General features: G+C 40.1%; 1 protein-coding gene across 10 annotated transcripts in view; it reads right to left on the reverse strand.

Annotated features, from left to right (window-relative positions):
- Positions 1-18,675, reverse strand: part of FRYL (FRY like transcription coactivator) — a 242,165-nt gene that overhangs the window by 17,307 nt on the left and 206,183 nt on the right. For 8 of the 10 annotated variants that reach the window (XM_057725531.1, XM_057725528.1, XM_057725527.1 and 5 more), the window contains 7 exons: positions 18,162-18,359; positions 14,981-15,142; positions 14,795-14,869; positions 14,276-14,452; positions 10,318-10,521; positions 8,045-8,212; positions 1,669-1,919 (listed from right to left, as the gene is read on the reverse strand). In XM_057725531.1, coding sequence (XP_057581514.1) covers positions 1,669-1,919; positions 8,045-8,212; positions 10,318-10,521; positions 14,276-14,452; positions 14,795-14,869; positions 14,981-15,142; positions 18,162-18,359 — 1,235 coding nt within the window. Of the gene's footprint in view, positions 1-1,668; positions 1,920-7,483; positions 8,213-10,317; positions 10,522-14,275; positions 14,453-14,794; positions 14,870-14,980; positions 15,143-18,161; positions 18,360-18,675 lie in introns of those variants that run through there. The other 2 variants (XR_009052491.1, XM_057725530.1) reach the window with 2 other exon arrangements.

Below are 18,675 nucleotides of genomic sequence, written 5' to 3' on the forward strand. Positions count from 1 at the left end.
ATTCTACCTCAAAAAATTTAATTTTTAAAATGTCACTGTGGTGATTGATTTGAACAAAATGTATCCTATAAACTTGAGCAGATAAACCCCTGTATTTAGTAAGGATGTTTACTTCTATTTCAACTTCAGTGCTTGGCCAAAGTCAGCTCTTTGGCTGCAGCCTTTTAGAAAGCCAGACAGCTGAGTGTCTACCCCTGCATCATTTCTGGCGTTCCTGAACTTGTGTATGATCAATGAGTGAGTGATTGCATAGGCTACTGTCATGTCCAAGTCAGTACCATGAACAAGGTGTGTCACCAAGATCTGCTGTTAACATCGGAATGTACACTTTCATGTGTAGGTAAGCATTCTAGGTATGCTGAGCATGAAAAATCACCTCATGTGCTATATATGTTAAAACTCAATTAGTACTTAGAAGTATTGATGTAAATGAAAACCTTTTATTGTAGGAGTAAAACTCTGATATACTTGATTACTAAATATTAATTTTTATATAAAAATAATTATTAAGGAGCTTCAAGCTGTTGACTAGGGAAATAAATACACTGATAGTGCATTAAATTAGATGTTTATAAAGAACAGTGAGCCACAAATAGTTATAAAATTAAAATAATTTAAAAAGCAAAATAGCAGATACAGATTATATCATAATTCTCATCATTACAGAATTGTTTGGTATTTAAGTTACATAACAGCCACCAAAATTAAGAACTTTATGTAATAATTGATTATTTCACTCATGGGCTGACAAAATTGAGTAAAGTCCTATTTGAGAATTCTTCATACCGTGTGACAATTGTGAATGTATGGTGCATAAACATTTAAAAGGAGCACTCTCACATCTGACAGTAGCAAGACATGATCACTTTTGCTCATTATATAAGTCAAACTTTTAAAATATGACACTTGATAATAAAACTTTAAAAGAGGGGCTTCCTAGGTGGCGCAGTGGTTGAGAATCCTCCTGCCAATGCAGGGGACACGGGTTCGATCCCTGCTCCAGGAAGATCCCACATGCCGCGGAGCAACGAAGCCCGTGCGCCACAACTATTGAGCCTGTGCTTTAGAGCCCATGAGCCACAACTATTGAGCCCATGTGCTGCAACTACTGAAGCCCATGTGCCTAGAGCCCGTGCTCCACAACAAGAGAAGCCACAGCAATGAGGAGCCCGCGCACCACAACAAAGAGTAGCCCCCACTCACCGCAACTAAAATGAAAACGCGCGCATAGCAAAGAAGACCCAACACAACCAATAAAATAAATAAATTAATTTAAAAAAAAAAAACTTTAAAAGAATTTTTGGAATATATTTCAGATTTGTTCTGGTAGCATAGAAGTTCATTCCATGAGTTTGATACCTGGCTCCGGCCATGGCCCAAGATTGATTTTTTAACACTTGGCCATTTGGCATTTTGCCAAAATAGTTACTTGGTGTGCGTTTACTTGCAGAATGCTACTCACTATGTTCTGAGAATGGCCCACTTGTTTTTCTTTAAGTAAATGTCAATAATAGAAAATAAACCCATCATAAAAATGAGGTAACTCATTTTACCTTTGAAACATACAAAGAAATGAACGTCATTTTACTAGAACAGAGGGTCATATTTGCGAGAGGATAGGAGAGAAAATATCACCTCATCATCGTGTCTGTGATACTGTATTCTCACCTAGACAATCCAGAGAAATCCGCCTCCTCTTCCTCACATCGTTCATCCAGTTCTTTCAGAGCTAAGGTGACATCTTCTTCACAGACTGACCCAGGGTAGCTCTCGGGAGCTGGAGGCTCTGGCATGTCAGTTTCCTCTAAATCAAGAATCCCTTGACACACAAGAGAATCTTGCTGTTCTTGAATAATATATGACCCTTCATCTTCAAAAGCTGTAAGAACTTGTTCCTCCTTTAATACTGAGTTTGTATCCTATAAAACAATTATTTTTTTATGGACTTTAAAAACATTAAAGAGAATTTTACCAACATAGAATAAATGATTGTTGCCACCAACCTATATCTATTTTACTAGGTAGGCTGTTTTCATTCACACAGTTTAATTTTTGGCGTTTTGGACTCTGATCATATAAAATTATTTTTAAAAAATATTTCCAGCTTTAAAATATTTTGAAATTAAAATGTATCCCCTATTGCCACATAGAAACATCAAGATCTTTTTTCTCTTAATAGGATTTAGGTATTTACTTAGAAATATATCCTATATAATACCTTCTCTCCTACATATTCTAATTCAACATAAGTAGAACTTTGTTATTACTATAAATTCTCTTATTTGAAACATCTGAACATTCCATGCTTATCATTTCTTTCATTATGCTAGAACCTTATCTCCAGTGAATCCTGGATATAAGAAGGGGAGGTAATTCAAAATGGTTAACCACTGGTCTGTGGGGCTACCCGTGAATCAAGAACAGGTCCTGACCAATCAGGAGGCTGCTGAACAGAAACAGTGAGTTGAACACATGGGATGTAAGATTTGCTTTCAGGTCTTAAGAACCACAGTAACTCTTTTAGGTTTGAGTACTGAGACTGCTTCATCACTGAGTCAGAGTTCAGAGAACACTGGGAAATTTTACACTGTTGTACTTTTTTTTAATGGTTTTTTTTTTTTAAGCTCTTTATTGGGATATAGTTGCTTTACACTCTTGTACCAGCTTTTGAGGTACGCCAAAGTGAATCAGCTGTATTTATACAAATATCCCCATATCCCCTCTCTCCCACGACTCCCTCCCACCCTTCCTGTCCTGGCCCTCTAAGGCATCACCCATCATCGAGTTGATCTCCCTTTCTTATACAGCAACTTCCCACTAGCTATCTATTTTACAGTTGGTAGTGTATCTGTGTCTATGCTACTCTCTTACTTCATCCCAGCTTCCCCTTCGCCCCCTGCCCCCCCAACCCCGTGTCCTCCAAGACTGTTGTACTTTTGAGAATTAAATGAACTAAACTCATTTATCAATGAAGGAAATGATAATGGAAATGTGTGTTATAAAGTATACAGTGGTATTTCCTTCCTATCCCATTGTAATGTTATTGAAATAATGATGCCATGTGCCTGGCATGGAGTAAAAGTTCAACAGGTACTGGTTGAATAAATGCAGTACTACTATCGAAAAATACTTCCAGGGTGTAGATCATGTCATATCAGCACCAGTTTTAATTTGCATGGACATTAGTTCAATCAGTTTGAAAACAAGCACTAGTAGTCTCACAGTTTTAGGAATAAAGATCAGCTTCTTTCAGTACGTAGACCTAAGGTTACTACTGAGTTGTATGGTAGTTTATCTCTTTTTCATGGATAAAAATAGAATTTTCCTTCCAAATTATGAAAAGTAAGTGAAATCCAGAGCACCTGACCTTGGACCAGCCTGGGCCTTAGTTTACTCTTCTGTAAAATTCATGTATAAAATGAGGATCTTCACCAGATTCTGGGCTGGGTGCTCTGGGATAAATTAATTAACTAACTACAATTAGTGTGCAAACTAACAATGGGGTTAGGTCAATATACAAAGGACAATAATATAGAGTATGGTACATGTAAGGTAAATGTAAGTGATACACAGAGGACTACTGGTACTCAAAGAAGGGAAAGATCACATCTGGTTGAGGCAACGGAGACTAGTCTCTTTGGAGGAAACAACAAATGATGGGCTTTGATGAAGACAGGGTAGCAATAGGACTATGGACCGAATGTTTCTGTCCCCTCAAAATTCATATGTTGAAACCCTAACCCCCAATGGGATGGTACTAGAGGTGGGGGCCTTTGGGAGCTGATTGAGTCATGAGGGTAGAACCCTCATGAATGGCATTAGTACCCTTATGAAGAAGAGGACAGAGAGCTGGCTTGTTCTTTTTTCACCATGTGAGAACACAGCAAGAAGAGCTCCCAGGAAGGGAGCCCGCACCAGACAATGAACGGCTGGCACCTTGACCTTGGACTCCCTGGCCTCCAGAACTGTGAGAAATACATTTCAATTGTTGATAAGTGCCCCGGTGATGGTAGTTTGTTATAGCAGCCCAAGCTAAGATAGATGGTATTTCAGGGAAAAGGACTTAGAAGATATCAAAGGCACAGAAACATGGCAGGAAAACACAAAGTGTACTAAGGGAACACCGGTCTGGAACTAGCTATGTAGGGAAAGCACAAACTCTTTGAGTTTTCACAGGATAGTACTTTTAAATAGTATAGTATAAGCATTCCTTAATTGCTCCAATAGCTTACATTCAATATACTCTAAGGTTTCCATCTGAATTTTTTTCTTAAAGATTTGGCCATTAAAGGGGTAAGCATTAGTTATTTGGAAAGATATTTTTCCTTCTACATCAATTTGAACATATGTTGAAATAACCCACCAAACTTCTTAGTTTAACACCATCACTTTTCATTAGTGTACACCTGTATTTTGTTGTCATTTGTTCTTGAACAATAATTTGAAAATAGATGTTTTACCTAAAATTATTATTATACAGTATATGCTGGAATTTACTAATAACACCTAGATTTTATGAAGAGAGTGCTTTTTGGTTAATGGGATGAATTCCACTGTTATATGCAGATGGTGAGAATCAAATTCTCTTGAACTTTACCTTACACAATGTCTGTCTGTCTCTCTCACACACACACAAACACACACAATTACATTCAAAGTTTCACTTCCTATAAGGAATAATTTCTGTCATACATGAATTGGTATCTAAACTATTATAGATACAAGAAGAAATTCCTCTGTGGAGGTTTCTCTGATAAACACAAGGACATAATCCCTTCTAGAGTAATTTGTATATGTTATAGAGAAGGGAAAGACAAACTGAGCTCTAAATTTTCTGTCTTGAGGTGGAATGCTTTAGCCTATTATGTTTTTACTTCCTGATATTAACATAATTTAAGGGAAAAAAGTCGAATAAACATTTCTAGGATATTTTTCTTTAGTTCATAAAATATTTCATCTAATATAAGTAACTGTGTTCCTCATCTTAAGAAACTGCTTTATAGCAACACATATAGTATATGTAACTCACATATAACTCTATATAATAGTTATGGTTTTATTTCGATATATTAATGCTTTCATACTTTTTTTAAAGGGGCAATTTGGGGTCATTTAACACTATTTTGCACACCAGGAAAAAACAATTAGGCCAACATATCCAACAGATACAAACTTGAATCATTCTCTTGTGGACAGCCATTCTTAATTGGTGATAATTTTAATGTCAGAATTATTGCTAAATGAAATCATATGATTCAAAGATATCTCCTTCATTCTCATCTGCCAGTGTCACAAAGTTTATAGTGATAATGAAATGCACTGCTGTAAAAGGAAAAAAACCTAGTAAATTAAAGTATTTTTCCTTCATTTAAGAGAAAGTATCCTTAGGAACTTAACAGTGGCTCGGAAGTAGCCCCATTAGCTATTGTTGGATGAATGAATGTGTCATCTGAAATAACACAATTTCTAGTAAGTATGGAAATACATATGAATTTTCAATTCTTTTCCAATAAATATGAATGATTTCCAGGAGGTAGTTTACTCACTTACTATGATTACAGCTATTTTAATAGCCCAAAGTAGGAGATTTCCCTGTTTGTTAACTACACAAAATTAAAACACACGACCAATAACCATACTGCCTTTGTTAAAAAGGTATTTCTAGTGTTAGAAACAATATTCATTGTTTCTAATGAGAATGTCTGTTGACCAGCAACATGCCATGAGGCAAACCCAACACAGTAGATTATTAATTAGTAGCTAATGCTCCTGTAACAAGCCTTCCAACACTGAAAGTAATACAGTCTGCTTAAAGCGCAGCTCTGAACCCTGTCAGCTCCCCCTGTAAACATCTTCCCGTCCACGTGCTCTGTCGGTTCAGGCCCCCTTGTCTCCTGGTTTGTCTCCTCATCTCAGCCTCCTCCAATCCTCCCTGCACAGCTGAGTCAGAGACTTTACTAAAACAATGATCGGACTTTAACCTTCCCTGATGACAGACTGCAAGCTCACGTGGCAGGTATAGGTACTAGAACCGACTTTCCCCTTTCCACAAAAAAAAGCCAAGATTGAAAAAAATAAGCACAATCAGATCATGTCCTCCTTCTGCTTAAAATCCTCCAGTGGTCATCTGCTGTGTGGCCTCTAACACTGCCCTTGAGAGCACCTGGCCCCCTTCCAGCTCCTTCTCCCCCACTCACTCTCTCAGGCTCACCGTGCTCCAGCCCCACCGGCTGGCTTGCTGACTCTTCAGGCAAACCAGGGCCTTTTCCACTCCTGTTTCCTGGGCCCTGAACGTTCTTCCTCCCCACCTTCAGGGGTTGGTTCCTCTCGTCACTTGTTTCACCTGGAATGCCACCCTACCTAACTTTCCCCCTTACCAAAGTCCGTATCATGGTTAGATTTTCTTCATATGAATAGTAAGATGATCATTTTCAGATGTATCACTTACATTTTATCTATTTTACCTGTTTATTATATCTCTCCTACTAGAATTAAGCTCCATGAACCAGGAGCCTTTGCCTGTTTCACACGGTGCTATATGCCCAGGGCCTGGGACAGTGCCCAGCACGTGGTAAGGGCTCAATACATAAATACTGCTTAAATGACTGACTGCTCACGTGCCCTGCATTCCCACCTAGGTATCTGGTACAGGGCTTGTCACAGAACAGGCATCTCTGGGAAGAATGAAAATTCACAACTTCCTATCATCTCAAGATAAAGCCTGTCTTCAGCATGGCCCGTGGGGCCCAGCATGCCTTAGGCTCATCCCTCTCTCCTACTGCTGCGCCTCCTCCCACCGCTGTATTCTCTAGAAAGACTGAATGTCCTGCTGCCGCCTGCACACACCATGTTATCCCACATGGCCACGGCTTTCTACGTGATGTCCCTCTGCCTGCCATGTCTCAACTGCCACGAAGCCCATCCTTTGCCCTCATCACCCCTAATGCACAGCTGATCTGTTGTCCTTTGAGTTTTCACAAAGCTTTGAGCATGTCTATTACTGAGTTTCTCATATTGGCATGTAGTGCCTTTTTTTTTTTTTTTTAAAACCTTCCCTGTCTCCCTTAGTAGACAGTGGACACTCTGAGGACAGGGTCATGTCTCATTCATCTTTCTAGCACCTAATGGAATGCCCGGCATCCAGTAAATCTCAATAAATATTTGTTGAATTATCTAAACTTCAGCCACACTAATATGAGCATTTTAAAAACTCCCCAAATGCCTTCATTTCAAAATACATCTGCTTACTGTAAAGATCTACAGTACACTGTCAGTGTAATAAGAACATGAGATTTCAACCTACTCAGATAATAAGATCTAATAACTAGATTTGTCTAGATCTAATAACTACATTAATTTGGATAACACTGAAAAAAATTTTCCTAATACCAAGGCACAATAGCACATATGACAGAGCTATAGCAATTATAGTTTAAAAAATATCTATAATAATCTTAAAAAAAAAACCAAAACTAATACTTACTTATTTTTGGTCATTCATTAGCTTGGAATCTGGCTTACTTCTCACAGGCCTTTCCAAAAAACATAATACTAGTACTTCCAAAGTCTTTCTAAAAGGTTTCATATTAACCAACTGCTAACACAGCTAGCCTGAGGTTTTCATCCCAATTACAGCACCAATCACAAAAACCCAAATACAAAGCAAAAAGAGAAGAAAACACAAAAGCGGTCCTTCAGAGAAGGCACAGCGCCACGGAAGATGCTCCCCATCCCAGAGAAGCGCCTGTACATTAACCTAATTACATTCTGCAGCACAAAATGCTCATTAAAAACACTCAGGGTTATTTTTAACCTGTAGGTCATTTCCTTAATCTATCAATGTTTTTGTTTTTGTTTTTCCAATCATCAGATTCGGCTATGTCACTTAGACTACATATCACTTAACCAACAGGTTAGAAATACGGGAAACAAATCAAATAATTAGCATGTCAGATGAAAACTCGTTCAGAAGAAAAGCAAGGGGTATGACGGATTGCTAAAAAGAGCCCAGATTGGCCATGCACCAGCCCCCGTGTCGCCCCACCTCAGGCAGCTGGCTGTTAGCATTATCTAGAGAAGCTTCCAAACTTGGGGTCTCATCTCTGATTTGCAGCACTTCTTCTGTGGAGATGCTGCCCGTGGAATCTTGAGACTGAAGCAGTAAGTCAGGGTGGTCTGGCATGGTTTCATCTGCAGCAGAATCATTGTTTAACTGAAAGGAGAGACAGTGAAATACGGAATTCGTTTATGAGTCAGTGACGGTCACAAAGGCCACAAGCAACAGTCTATGTTTTAAGATATTCTGGGGCCACAGTTATAAATACACAGCTCCTAAGACGTCCCCCCTCATTTCATTCTATACCAGAATTGGCGCCGTTAACGTAAGCAGCTCACCCATCAGCAGGAATGACGTGTCTGTTAACACGGGTTACATTTTACGAAATAAAAACTACCACGTGGAAGAGCTGTGCGTGACTAGGTTAATCTTGATCTAAAATTCTTATGTTTATGATAACGTCCTGTGTTTTCAGTTGGTCTAAGGATTCGTGAGGGAGGGGCTCTTTCCCCTTCCTGGGGCTTTGCAGCCAAGCACTCAGTGGATTCCCAAGAAGCAGCGTTGATTGGGAAGGCGGGCACACAGTCTGAACTGGCCACTCACTTATTTAAGCAAAAATCAATAACCACAAAACCTCACCGAGACAAAAAGAATTAGGACAATACAGTTGTAATGGCAGGCCAGCATCCGTGGGTTTATGTTCTCTGAAAACTAGTAGTAATTAATTAGGACAAGGAAAGTATTACAATTTTTCCTCTTTTAAGCAGGGTTATACATTATAAACAGTCAATATTTAACACAAGAAACATCAAGTTCATGACTCAGAGTAGATAAAGGCAACAACTCATGTTTTTTTTCCCCCTGTGAGGAGGAAGCAGCTTCAAGTTCCTTTTTAATCTCGCTATCAGGATGACGAGGGTCGGCCTTACAAGGAGAGATGGTTCTGCCCTGAGGCTCTCATGGGAGCTAACCTTTGCTTAGCACTTACTATACTGTCCTCTCCATGAAACTCCCAGGAGGCAGGCACTAGGGAGTCCTGTTTTAAAGGAGAGTATAGGTAAGACCACAATTACACAGTAGGCTGCTGGGAGGATGCTGGCCTCTGAGTCTCTGGTCTGGCCCCAGGGAGGGCCTGGGCCTTATTCAGTGAGTCGCTCCTGCCAGCAAGCTTTAAATGCACAGTCCCGGGAGAAGACTGTCCCTTAGGTGGCATGCAGACCGCCTGGCTCAAATGCACTTACTAGCTGTGTGTCCTGGGACAAGTCACTTAATCTACAGAACTGCAGTAACCATACTTACCTCACGTGGGAGCGTTACAGTGACTCATCCACGTAAAATACCTTGATTGGGGCCTGATGAATCTCAGATACTCAGGGAGTGATAACTGTTGCTACTCTTATCAGCACCAGCTTACCATACCACCTAATACGTGATAGGGAGTTAGTGGAAAGACATATTGGGGTAACGGTGAGATGCCAAAACAGGAGAGGTGACAGGAAGCCAATGACAACCATACACGTTGTCTAAGGCCAGCTCAGCCCGGCCACTCAACAGCAGTGCCAGCACGTCACCAGCAGACCGAGTGTGATGCGAATGGGCCAAATTAGAGGCACGCCGGGGCCCTCGTGTGAGAGCGCTGTAACTGCAGGTGCCGCCCGGTCTTCACTAGCTGACTCCTCATCACATGAGCCTCAGTGGCTAATCCAACCCCTTCTCTCTCCTCGTTCTGCCACCTTCAAGTGGCAGCCCGTCTACCACTGCATGTTCAGTGCTCCCTCCACTCCACGTGTCTGAACGGACAGATGACGCTTGCAGCCTTCATTTTCTCATCTCTCTCTCTCTCCCCAAGGATCTGCCATCTCCATGTAACTGACTTGATCTTGCAAAGTGAGCAAAGTTGTGCTCTATCTTTCCACATGGATAAGGAAAGAAAGGCAGGTGGAGAATTAAGCAGTGCTGGTGTTCACCCTGATAACAAAACAGGTATCATTCAAGACGAGGGCCTCTAAAAGTGCCCAGCACAGCTCACTGTTACTAGGAAGGAAGCAATGGAAAATGAAAGGAGTGCACAGTATCAAATGTTTAGTTCTGTCATGAATAATGGAACATTCCACTGCTGTTACAATTTTGTATTTTCACCTCAGTGTGTGCATTTTACCCACGCCGAAATGAAGATCAGAATATCGAGAAGCAGTAATTACTAAGTTGGAAGTTAAGAGAAAGAGGGGGCCAGCTGTCACTGTACGAAAAGGTAACTGTACCATCTGCGTGCGTGAGAGTATCTGGCTTGCTGTGAGCGCTGCTTCTTCTTCTGAGGACTCATCCGTATCCTCCTGGTTTGTCAGGTTCAGGCTGGGGGTGCTGCTGGAACACTGATACTCCTGAAGGGATGGCGTGTCCCCTTTGTCGATACTGTCTAGTGAGCGCCTGCGGACTCCCCAGTTGAAATTGTCCATACTTTCACCCTGGAAAAGCATGACATCATTTCTAAGACCTCAAATACATGCTTATAAATATAGGAAAGGTAATACACCAGGAAAACACACCAAGATGAGAAATACTTAATGCGTCATCATAAGCAGAGTTTCAATCAGCCCTTCAATTTCTTAAAACTTTTAAAACATCATTTAATATTTATAATATTTAAAGAGATCAAAATATTTGGTCGATGACTTGCTTTAACTAAATAATTCTCTTGACTCTCTGTCTTGTATTACTGGGGACCACCTAAATGTACGACCTAGGCCATTTCTAGTCTCATACACAAACACAAATGAGACCACAAAGAAGACAAATGCATCACAGACGACAACAAACAAACAATCCACGACACCAGGCTGCAACTTACCTGCAGCTCCTGGTTAGCAAAAAGGAAAACACACAGAGTTAGAAAGAACGAAGACAAACATGTAAATATACACTATACTTTTGGGGAAAACTCTCTGTGATTTCTCAAACCCAAAGACTGATTCAAGCTCTGGATTAAGCTTTGTGCAGGAAGCCAACACGTGATTCAAATTACTTTTTTACGCAAAATATACTGTGAAAAAGTCAAAGACAGACACTGAAAACAACGTTTCTATGATACATTTTGGCAACACAAACTTTAGGAAAATCTTCAAAATTTACATAGATTTAATACTGGATACAATGCAAAACTGACTTAAAATACCCACATTCAGTTGACAACATACAAGTTCACAACTATTTTAGACTGCCGCATGGTCCTGACTAAACCCAATGGTCATTTTTTGCTACAAAGTAGTTTAAACTCAAGATCAGAGTTATCAAAACATAACCTTTGCCAACTTCAAAAGGTCGACAGGAAATAAGACAAATTTCAATTTTGCCCCGCTTATGGATTTACATAAGTTATGTTTCTGTTATTCCAAGCCGATCTTCCTTTTGTAAAGGATATAATTCTTACACTCTTTCTTAAGCCCTGATGACAAATTACAGTGCTGGGTAGCAAAATATGACTTCTGTGTATTCCTTTACTTAAGAGGGATTGTCCAGAATAGAGGTTTTCAGGTTTTTTTTCTTAATAAAGCAGACAAATACTCATTTCAAATGAAATTTATGATGGAAGTCAACTGTGCAAAACTGACGAACAAAACCAGAGCTGCTCTGGCTGAAAAAGGTGGCCTGGAGCTCTGCCCATCAGCCCTCGGATCTTTCCCTATCTCTCAGGTATCCTAGAAGCCCTAAGGCTCTGCAGGTTAAGAGTTTGAAAGCTACTGTCCTAGAACATATCATTTCATACATTATGATGTAGCATAACACATGACTATGGCAACAGCCCTCCATATATATCTGGTGAATGAATGAATACACACTGTGGGGTGTTCAAGGTTGGGGGATATTTTAGAAGCTTCATTAGCGCTTAAGTTTGTTTCGTAGTAAAGTATTTTTTTTTACCATGTTTGAAACAAGACTATCTTTAGGTTTTAGAAAACCCTATCATTTGATTTGGCCCAATTATAAGGCATAAATTAGCACCACCCTCCCCAAATTACTGTGACTTGAATGAAAGAACTACAATAAGCATCTTTAATTCTTTCTAAGGTTCTATTCAAAAGTCATAATCATTACTATGGACACTTTAGAGTACTGGATGAACTTGAAAGTATTTACAGTGTTCGTTAAAAAAAAAAAAAAAGGGCAAACAAAAAGAAAGAACCTGACCATTACAAAAATGTCAAGAGCCTGCCTTTAGAGATTCTAAATTCTGAACTGAAAAAAGCAAATAACTACAGAAGAATTCAGAAGTGGCTCACGCCCGTGAGGTAGGGCAGCGGGTCTCTTGAACCCACCACACTTCCTTGCCTGACTGTGCAAGTCTGTCCTATTTCCTACAACATGTTTTTCAAATTGTGGGAGTGACATCAATTTTAGAGGGTGGTGACCTGCTCTGTTTGAAAAAAATTGAAATGAAAGGAATAGAAAATATCACTGTGCATAGCACAGAGTAAGGATGCATATTACTGAAACTTTTAAAGGCGTGTGTGTCTATACACACACACACTTGGATGTGATATAAAATGTATTAGTAATGGCCACAGTTGTAAAAAAAAAGCTTAAAAGCCACTGCCCCATAAGATGCTGAGTAATACTTGTCCTTGGGCTCCGGTGCACCTGTCCAGCGGTGTCTTGGGGAATATGTAAATGGCAAACTGTGACACAGGAGCCTGTGCCGCCCTCAGCCAGTGTAAGGGCATCTGCTGGTCTCTGAGGCACCACGGTCATACCCTCATATCTGTGGGGGGCCGAAGCACACAGGAGGACCTCCCTAAACTGCCTTCCTATCATCAACTAATGGTGTGACGTGGAAGAAGCCATTACATTTTATTCCCCCACTTCACCTATTTGAGCCAAAGGAAACATCCCTTCAAGAGGGCTGATGAATGCATACACGTCATGAGTGACCTCAATGTCTCCAGACAGAGCTGTATCAGCGCCATGGTATGGATACCTGACGGTAAGGCATTTGGGGCTCCTGAAGATAGACATTTATAGCAGTTTTAGAATGAACATTTTTGTGATCTATTTGATGTAAATTTTTCAGGTTTAGGAGACTGTTGTTTAGGTGACCGACAACAGTTACAGGAATACGTCCTGAATAGCCTAACACAGCCAGCGCAATGGGCAATCCTATTCTCTTTGCCACGATGATTGTTTTAGCAACTGGCAAATGTCCCAACGTGGGTCAATGAGATGTGACAAGAAGTGTGCTAAAACTGTTCAGAGTAATGTCTTTACTTTCATGAAGGCATTTCTGGAAGTGACCCTCGCTTCCTCTTAACACGGCTGTGTGTGGACAGAACCAAGACCGTCTGAGGTGAAGCTGACTTGCAGAGAAGGGCAGGGCCTAGAGAATTGCAGAGAAACAGCCGCAAGTCCCACTGAGCCTTATCTAAATAAGCTCTAACTCTGGGCTAGCTCAGTTCTGTGAGCAAGTACATCGACTTTTTGAGTTGGATTTTCCATTTAGGAAGCATCTAAACTGACACAACTATCAATTTTCTCTAAACTGAGTCAGTTTCGAGGAGAAAGTCCTTGATATTGAATGAAATGAGGCATTTGAGAGAGCTGGCTCCACCCTAAAGAAGAAAATGGTGATCAATGTCATAGAATCTCAGCCATAGGAAAGCATTCTAGAGAGCCAAAGGCACCTTAATTGTCAATTTAGTTTGAGAGCCACCCTCTTTAAAATTGTCTGATAATTGTTTTTTAAATAACTAATTTTATTTTTTTAATTTAATATTTTTTGGCTGCGCCACTTGGCATTCAGGATCTTGGTTCCCCGACCAGGGATCAAACCCGTGCCCCCTGAAGTGGAAGTGCAGAATCCTAACCACTGGATCACCAGGGAATTCCCTGTGTCTGATAAACTGTAATTTTTACTATTCTACTGTACATTAATTTGTATAGCTCATGCAAACATGTAAGTCTAAGCACACCCTCAATTAAAAAAAAAACTTTTGAAGAAATCTATTTTTACTCTATATTTTTAAAGATAAAGATGAAAAATTAGATGTTCCTTTTACTTCAGACTTATTCTGTTACTAACTGTACTAATCATATTTAGGTCCCAGTTTAGATTTTTACCTTTTGACTTTACACTGCCCTAAACAAGGAAAGATCCTGTGGTTAAATCCTTCATTCTCATGCAGTTGTAACTATTCTATAAATATTATAAAAGAAAGCCCACATCCTTACCTCTGCATCTTCCAACTCAACATCTAAAAAGTCAAAATCCTTAAAAACACCAAACTGTTGTTCACTGCTGGTATCTTCCACAGCTACTTCTTCCTCTTGAATTATGTCCTCTGTTGCAGAAATGAGGCTAGTCTGTTGGTCACCGACTTCCAAATCCTCGTTAGAAGAAAATACAACCTGACCCCCAGCCAAAAACAAAACAAGACAACAACAACAAAAAAGGCCAACCATCAGCTTCGTCACTCTGAATAAGGGACACCAGTGCCCTAAGAGCCACTGCAGGCCTCATCTGTCAGTGAGCTCAGAGCTTTAATTTGGTCTAATGTCTAACTCGATGAATGCTTAACTAGCATAGCAGCCAAGTGTCACAAAAACAAGTAATAGTTTTTTTTTCATTCTTAGTCAATACTGTACGTAAGGTAAGTTAGAAAAGGCAAGCAAGGGGACACAATAGTTTCCGTTTCATCATGGACTAACATGATTTTTAAAACCTTTACACGGGCTTTCTTGATTACTCACTGATGGATTCTTTGGAAGACCAGACTCTGGACCACAGAGAGAAAGCACATTCATTAGCTTTTCTCTTGTTCTTCGCTAAGGAGAAAGAAAATGCAAATGTTAAGATTACTGATACAAGAAGATAAATTCTCAGGTTCTCATACGTACAACAAAATGGATTCTTCTAGTCTATGAACTTTTATGTACCTGTGATAACTGTGGCCTCTTCCAACTAACAGGCACCAAGGCATTAGAATTAGAACCAGAAGAAGTTGAGGAAGTGCTTCTTGTCACGGCGATCACTTTCGGCTTCCCGTTTCTTCCAGCTGCGCTGTGCTGATCACCGTATTTATTTCCAATAATTGGTGTCTACAGAGAAATAAAATGCCAGTGTTTGACTCAAATAATTCAACATAAGTGGGTTAACAGTGTATCTATAATGACATTTTTTAAATAAACCAAAAAAACAGCATAACGAGAAAGATTACTTAGCATAAGGTAGATACTACAAAAATCAAAGGTAAGGATATCTTTTTTTTTTATCATGAGATTTCACTTTATTGGAAACAAGTCTCTGAGGAGACTGTTGGAGAACTGATTCCTACTTTAAATACAGATCTGCTTTCTTTAAAAACCACCATCTTCACCTTTCACCCATGATTATAAAATATGTCCTCTTTGAAAGCTCAGAAAATATAAAAATGATTCAAAAAAAACCACCTGTCATCTCACCACTCAGACTTAATGTCTATTAGCATTTTGGTGTTTTTTTGATGCATGTTGTTAAGTGTGCGTCAATAAAGTGCTTTTGCAAATATTCAAGATAAGTAATAACTTCAAAGAGAACTATCTATATATGGCTTACTGCAAATCTGATATATAACATTTCCAAAATTTATTTCAGGAAAATTCCATGATGATCCCAAACTTTGGATGATCCCACACGTGTGTATTTACTTGGCTTTGTGAAGTGTCTCAAATTTGCATTTGAATATAATTTTAAGCTCATCTGTACGTCGTACAAGTCCCCTGATGATCTGGGTCCTGCTTTTCTCCCCAGCTTCAACTTCCACCACTCCCTCCTGAACGTCACACTCCAGTAAAGCTGAACTTGTTCCCCAGGCGTGTGATGGCTTCACGGACCTACGTGTTGGCAACAGACTTCCGAGGAGGCCCGTGCTGATACCACCACCACCTCTGGGTAATTATACTTGGACACTTACCAGGTGACGGTGATTTGTTTCTGTGCCTCTCTCCCCCTGCTATACAGGAGTCCCTGGACTCAGTGTGACTCCTCCCAGTTCCTCTAGTGTATCTCTAGTGCCTACACATAGCAGGTACTTAGGAATTTTTGATGAAACAAATTAAGTACTTGATATAGACCAAATGTTCTCAGGATTCATAGCACTGCTTTAAATAAAATAATTGTTACACCATGAATTTCTGACTCAGAAGAACAGCAAAACCCAGTTTCTCTATCATATTCCTATCCGACGTACTCCATGTTAGAAATTCTCAGGTGATTTTAACTAAAACATTGGCAGTAAACATACTTCCTATCTTAAATAATAACCAATAAGCTTTGGATAAATTCTAATACCAAGACTAAACTGCAAAAAAAAAATTTTGTTGTTTTTAAAAAAAAAATTTTTTTAATCTATATAATCCCAATCAATTAAAACGCGAGTAGATCTTTGCTTGTTCTCTCTCTCAACTGCCCTCCAATACTTGATCAATAACTTCTCTTTTGGGATTTCCTACGTGGTGCAGTGGTTAAGAATCTGCCTGACAATGCAGGGGACACAGGTTCGAGCCCTGCTCTGGGAAGATCCCACATGCCGAGGAGCCCCTAAGCCCGTGCGCCACAACTATTGAGGCCGTGTGCCGCAACGACTGAAGCCCACGTGCCTAAAGCCTGTGCTCCACAAGAGAAGCCACCACAATGAAGAGTAGCCCCCGCTCACTGCAACTAGAGAAAGCCCATGTGTAGCAACAAAGACCCAACGCAGCCAATAAACAAATAAAATAAACAAATAAACAAAACAAAACTTCTCTCTTGAAAAATTCCTGCTTTGACTTGTGAAAGACCATTTCAATGGCAGCAAAGCCAACAAGAGTGGGCTCAGGTTCTGGAGGGAAAAAAAAACTGAGGCTCTCATCAAGGGTCAAAAATCCTCACATGAGATTTGTATCGGTACTAAGATGTAAGCTAGTCAGGGCTCAGGTTTCCCCCGACTGGAGGACCCTGCCTCCATCTAGCCCTCAAATGTTGGCCTTTTCAGATCTCAGTTTATCTTAGCCTTGTTTTTCTTTCCATGATTTCAACCATACACCTATATGATGCTGAAAACCCTTAAATTTTTTCCTTCCACCCAAGTTTTCCTCTAAAACTTCAGATCTCTTTGGATAATCGGCACTTCCGTCGGTATGTTTTTTAGTCTCTACGGAGCCAATTAATCCAAGACTGAGCTCATCATGCCCTCCTTCCCCGCTAAGACCTGTTCTCCCTGTATTTCCACTCCCTTTGAAAGGTACCAATACTCACCAAGTTGTCATAGCAATTGCCCTTGTCTCTTCCTCACTTAGCACCTGCCTCCTCTCCTTCCCATCAAACCCCATCAATTACTTCCTCAGACTTTTGAAAACCATCCCTTCCCTCTTTGTTTCCTTTGCAATTGCCTAGGGACACAGTCCAACAGTCTTTTACCAAATTACTCTAACGGATTCCTTAATGATTTCCAGCCCCTCCTCCCTGGTCGGTTTTCTATCTTGTTGCCAGAGTGATCTTCCTAAAATGCAAATCCTAGTGGTTCCTATTCCAGCTAAGAATCCTTTAAGAGCTCCCACTGCTTCAAGAGAAAACCGGCTCGCCAGAAAAGATCCCAGTGACCTTGCTGCTCCCTCTGCCTTCAGCCTCCTCGCCGTCACACTTTACCTCCATCCTCTGTACTCGGCGCTCAAGGTATGCCATGCTAATTGGATGGAAGTTTGCAGAGTACCGCACTTTCTCACACTTACAAGCCTTCATTCACACAAGCTTTTTCTTGGATTGCACTCCCCTCCCCAGATTTCCATATATGCCTGTCTAGGGCTACTTACCTCTCAACATTCGGCTCAGATCAGGTTAGATGTACATGCTATATATTTCTACAGAACTTCAAACCTACTTCCAGCCAAAGCATTTATCACAATGTTTATTTATTGCTTATCTCCCCAAGAGGCTGTAGGCATCCTGAGAGCAGCCTTCTCCCCACCCCCACCCTATTTTCATGGCATCTGTCACAGCATCTGCCTCTGAGTATGAGCTCGATCAGTGCTTGCTGAATGACAGAATGAATAAATGAAAATTTCTAATAGAGCACCTTTATCAATCTTCCGAGCATCTTACCTCAGATATATCAAAATGAAAATCTAAGGTCTTCCCAGGCAACTCCTTAGAGACATTATTAAAAATTTTAGTGAAGGATATTTCGGGAGAACCGATATCTCCTCCGTAGGTCTTGGGGACATCATTGGGCACGACAAGGCTTGCCGAGCGAGACACCACCAGTTTTAAGATGTTAAGGGCTTCCTTCCAATAAGGACTCTGGTTTCAAAAAATAACAAACAAATACATGTTTAAGAACAAAAACTGACTGTACACTGTAGACAATGAAAATATTATTTCTACAAAAACTCCTTGCAAATTATTCATTTTTACTTTGAGGTCCCTAACAGAGGGTCTGAATTACAAAAGGAAAGAAAATAAGCTATTATTTGTACTGTTAAACTTACGAGACATTGTACACATAATAATGCTACTAACTCGGAATATTCTGCATTTTTCCCAATAAGTGCTTTATAAATACTATTAGTTGAGAAAGTCTAATACAGTAAACTGGCAGTAGGGGTAAACAAAGGGG

The sequence above is a fragment of the Hippopotamus amphibius genome, chromosome 3 (genome assembly GCF_030028045.1).
Source record: "Hippopotamus amphibius kiboko isolate mHipAmp2 chromosome 3, mHipAmp2.hap2, whole genome shotgun sequence".
NCBI lineage: Eukaryota > Metazoa > Chordata > Mammalia > Artiodactyla > Hippopotamidae > Hippopotamus > Hippopotamus amphibius.